The sequence below is a fragment of the Limulus polyphemus genome, unplaced genomic scaffold, assembly GCF_000517525.1.
Source record: "Limulus polyphemus unplaced genomic scaffold, Limulus_polyphemus-2.1.2 Scaffold1675, whole genome shotgun sequence".
Taxonomy (NCBI): Eukaryota; Metazoa; Arthropoda; class Merostomata; order Xiphosura; family Limulidae; genus Limulus; species Limulus polyphemus.
In genome coordinates, this window is record NW_013667285.1 from 76,574 (window position 1) to 80,903 (window position 4,330).

Genomic DNA, 4,330 nt, shown 5'->3' on the forward strand with positions numbered 1-4,330 from the left:
TAACATTTTGCATTTTCTCAGTGCTTCATGACAAAAACAAACAACGAAGCTCTGTTAACATTTTGCATTTTCTCAGTGCTTCATGGCCAAAACAAAATACGAAGCTTTGTTAACGCTTTGCACTTTCCCAGTGCTTTATGGCCAAAACAAACCACGAAGCTCCGTTAACACTTTGCATTTTCTCAGTGTTTCATGGCCAAAACAAACCACGAAGCTTTGTTAACTAACGCTTTGCATTTTCCCAGTGCTTCATGGCCAAAACAAACCACGAAGCTCTGTTAACGCTTTGCATTTTCTCAGTGCTTCATGGCCAAAACAAACCACGAAGCTCTGTTAACATTTTGCATTTTCTCAGTGCTTCATGGCCAAAACAAAATACGAAGCTCTGTTAACACTTTGCATTTTCTCAGTGTTTCATGACCAAAACAAACCACGAAGCTCTGTTAACATTTTGCATTTTCTCAGTGCTTCATGGCCAAAACAAAATACGAAGCTCTGTTAACGCTTTGCATTTTCTCAGTGCTTCATGACCAAAACAAACAACGAAGCTCTGTTAACACTTTGCATTTTCTCAGTGCTTCATGAAATATTCAAACCTTATCGTGAAATATTTTTGTACCACGTGAGAGTTCTGAATGAGTCTCCCTCACAACAGCAGTGTTCGAAAGGTTAACTACAAATTAACTACCTTTGTCTTTTGTACTGGACAGTATCCAATCGTAGACTCGCTGCTCCTTATCGTCTTTGTTTACATGGTCTTTCAGTCCGAAATTCGACAAAATCTCTTCCAGTGTTTCTTCTCTCACTTCGCTATGGTCAGAAGGTTCAGGAGTTTTGCTTACGTTACTCGTCCGTGAACTTCGAGGGACTAACCATTTATCTCCCACGTACTTGTATACTTCCGTTATTTCGTAGCGTTTTGACGGTTTGGCGTCCATCAGTCGTCGGTAGAGTCTCAGCAATCGAGGCGTGAATATTTTGAACTTTTTTGGAATTCTGGTGGTCTTCCTTTTTTGCCATTGCATAAATACTCTGAAATCAGGATCTGTAATGTCAGCTTTTTGCCAAGGAAAGTTGGCAAAGAGAGCCGCAAAGATGAGCATGCCCATCTGCCACACATCGGAACCGATTTCAACGTTATAACCCTCCATGTGAACTGTCTCCCAAATCTCTGGCGGACAAGTGGGTAGGGAACGGGTGCGCTTTTTCACCAGTGTCCCAGCCCGCCGAGTTAGTCCGAAGTCGGTTAGTTTAACTTTGGTAAAGTTCGTCTGGAATATTAAGACATTTTCTGCTCTAACGTCCCTATGAACCAAATCTTTGCTATGCATGAACTCAAGCGCTGACGTCACCTGTTTAACCACGAGTTTTACGTCATTCTCTTCCATGCCGTTCTGCTTTTCAATTACTTGCCACAGGTCTCCAGAGGGCGCCACCTCTTGGGCAAAGATATAGTAGTCTGTTGTTTCGAAGGCCACGTCATAAGTATTAAGAATGTTTATATGTGGGGAAAGGAAATAGCTATAATGAAACTCTATTTGGAAATCTTTCGAGGATGTGGTTGCCTTGGGAACAATCTTTAAAGCAACTTCTTCTTGCCGCTCCCTTAAAACAGCTAACACCACCTTCCCGTAATCTCCTGAACCAATTTCTCTTAGAATATCATACTGATCATTTAAGTCTATCCTCTGCAAGTGAATGTCCCGGATCTTGTGGATACTTGAGGTTCGCTTGGGATTCATCACGGTTTTGTTCAAATATTTTTCAGGGCCTGGAGAACTGTGTGAGAAAGGGGAAAAGAAATGTTCTTAAAATCCAGTTTAATAGAATACTGCTTATTTTAACTAAAGATAAAAATCTAGTTTATTAATTTATAAGTTACTGTTATTAAACATGGATAAAGAGATTAACGTCTTTCTTAGATTAATAACATGAATATATAGCTTAACGGTTTACTGTTTATTATTAATAATAAAATCTTTTAATATAATTTTATTTCGTACAAGTAGGAACTTTTTTTCCCCCTTGATCTTTCAAGCGATATTATTGTAATCAACTATTCAGTAACCAACTATTTGTTGGTATATTTTATTTCAGCATAATTTGTTTATTTTAAGAATGCATAAATACTGATATTTTACAAGAAAGTTCAAATATCAAATTCAAAAACATTAAACTTGACGTGATGCTGTCAAATTAAATTTGACATGATGTTGTCAAATTAAACTTTACGTGATGTTGACAAATTAAATTTGACGTGATGTTGACAAATTAAACTTGACGTGATGTTGACAAATTAAACTTGACGTGATTATGTCAAATTAAACTTGGCGTGATGATGTCAAATTAAACTTGGCGTGATGTTGACAAATTAAACTTGACGTGATGCTGTCAAATTAAACTTGACGTGATGCTGTCAAATTAAACTTGACGTGATGTTGACAAATTAAACTTGACGCGATGTTGACAAATTAAACTTGGCGTGATGTTGACAAATTAAACTTGACGTGATGTTGACAAATTAAAGCACCATAAGGTACAGAGAAGAGTGTTTTGTTGACAAGACCCCCTACCCATGTCAGGGCTCAGTGGTAAGTTTGAGGGCTATAGTGACAAAGGGTTTGATTGTTGTGGTAGTTTCCTCAAAGACAGCCCATTGTGCAGCTACATGCTTCACAAGATAACAAAGATATTGTTGATAAAAAAATACAATAATTACAAACAATGGTATCACGATTTTCATATATTCCTAAAGAGAATAATAATTATATCTAAGTAAACATATAATATACATTTATATATGTGCGTGTATGTTCACTTGCATATTTAAATACACGTATACATATGCATACGTACATACATATATATATATATAGTATGCTTACATTGTGTGTATTTCATTATAATTTTATACTATGTTAATATTATTTTCTTGGAACTGAGAAGCAACTGTAATCAGTAAGTTGTACTATTATTTCATCATATGTAATACTGATGTCATAAACGTGTTTTCAGCTCCGGTAGTTGACTTTCTTTGTACCTTATATATGCGCGTGTGTATTATATTTATTAGAAATGCTTTGAAATGTGAGCTTAGGATAATAATACCCCTCCCCCCCCCGTATTTTATCTTATTTTCCATTGAATACGTTAAAACATGCAATACTCATTAGAAGTACTGAAAAAAGTATGCAAATGAAACAAACTATCTAAATCCTAAGTCAAATATGAATAATACAGAATTAAAAATAATGAAGACACATAAATAACAAGGGTTTTCTTACATGATAATTTGCTTTTGTTCAAGTCCGTACTTATAGGCATCGCGACAAGCAACGTATACATATGTATATATGGAAATAACAAATATAGCTATCCTAAGTCAAATATGAATAATACAGAATTAAAAATAATGAAGACACATAAATAACAAGGGTTTTCTTACATGATAATTTGCTTTGTTCAAGTCCGTACTTATAGGCATCGCGACAAGCAACGTATACATATGTATATATGGAAATAACAAATATAGCTAGCTTGCAACTGTTTATTTTACGTGTGATTGTAATCAATTTGTTGCAGTCACACTGTTTCATTAATATCGACGGATAACGGATATAAGTAACTTTGGTGATCGGGAGATCATCCTACGATTTCTCAAGATGTGTTCTTGTTATTATACCCAAAATTAACAACAACAACAGATATGAAGAAGGAGAATTTTCTATAGTTTCATGAATTGATTATTTCTTGTTAGCGGACTTCTTGAACAGCTGATACAAGGTGCACACTGTTTTTCAACAATTGGGAAACACGTCACTTTCAACAGCTGATATACGGTTCATGCTGTTTTTCAACACTTGGGAAACACATCACTTTCAACAGCTGATGTACAGTTCATGCTGTTTTTCAACAATTGAGAAGCACATCAGTTAGGCTCATGGAGAAGACGTCAACAAGCTGTCGACAGTCCAAACTAACAATTAATCTCGCATCTTCTTCAAAATGTGATCAAATTTCCAGTATTTCTTTACAAAAAATATAACTGGAAATATCTCCAGAATTTTCAGGAACAGATTACCCCTGTATGCCTACAAACGTTGCGGTAGAAGTGGCCTTCACTTATCATTGCGTTCAGTGTGCTTCACTAATGCCACTGAACGTTCGAGAAATAAATCACTTGATTTGTAAGACTGATCAAACACACTCACTAATTTCTGTGCTATAGCTAGGACACTCTTCAGGAGAGAGAGGTCTGAGTTCTTTGCAATTAGGGAAAAACGTTTCGGGCAACAGATTAAAGCAAGGAAAAATTATATTCTCTGAGGGG

General features: G+C 35.9%; 1 protein-coding gene across 1 annotated transcript in view; it reads right to left on the reverse strand.

The window, feature by feature from the left end:
* Nucleotides 1-680: 680 nt before the first annotated feature.
* Nucleotides 681-4,330, reverse strand: part of LOC106464520 (serine/threonine-protein kinase SBK1-like) — a 32,116-nt gene continuing 28,466 nt past the window's right edge. Inside the window, exon 2 of the mRNA XM_022392256.1 lies at nucleotides 681-1,779. Within this exon, the coding sequence (XP_022247964.1) occupies nucleotides 681-1,742 (1,062 nt within the window). The 5' untranslated portion in view covers nucleotides 1,743-1,779. The remainder of the gene's footprint in view (nucleotides 1,780-4,330) is intronic.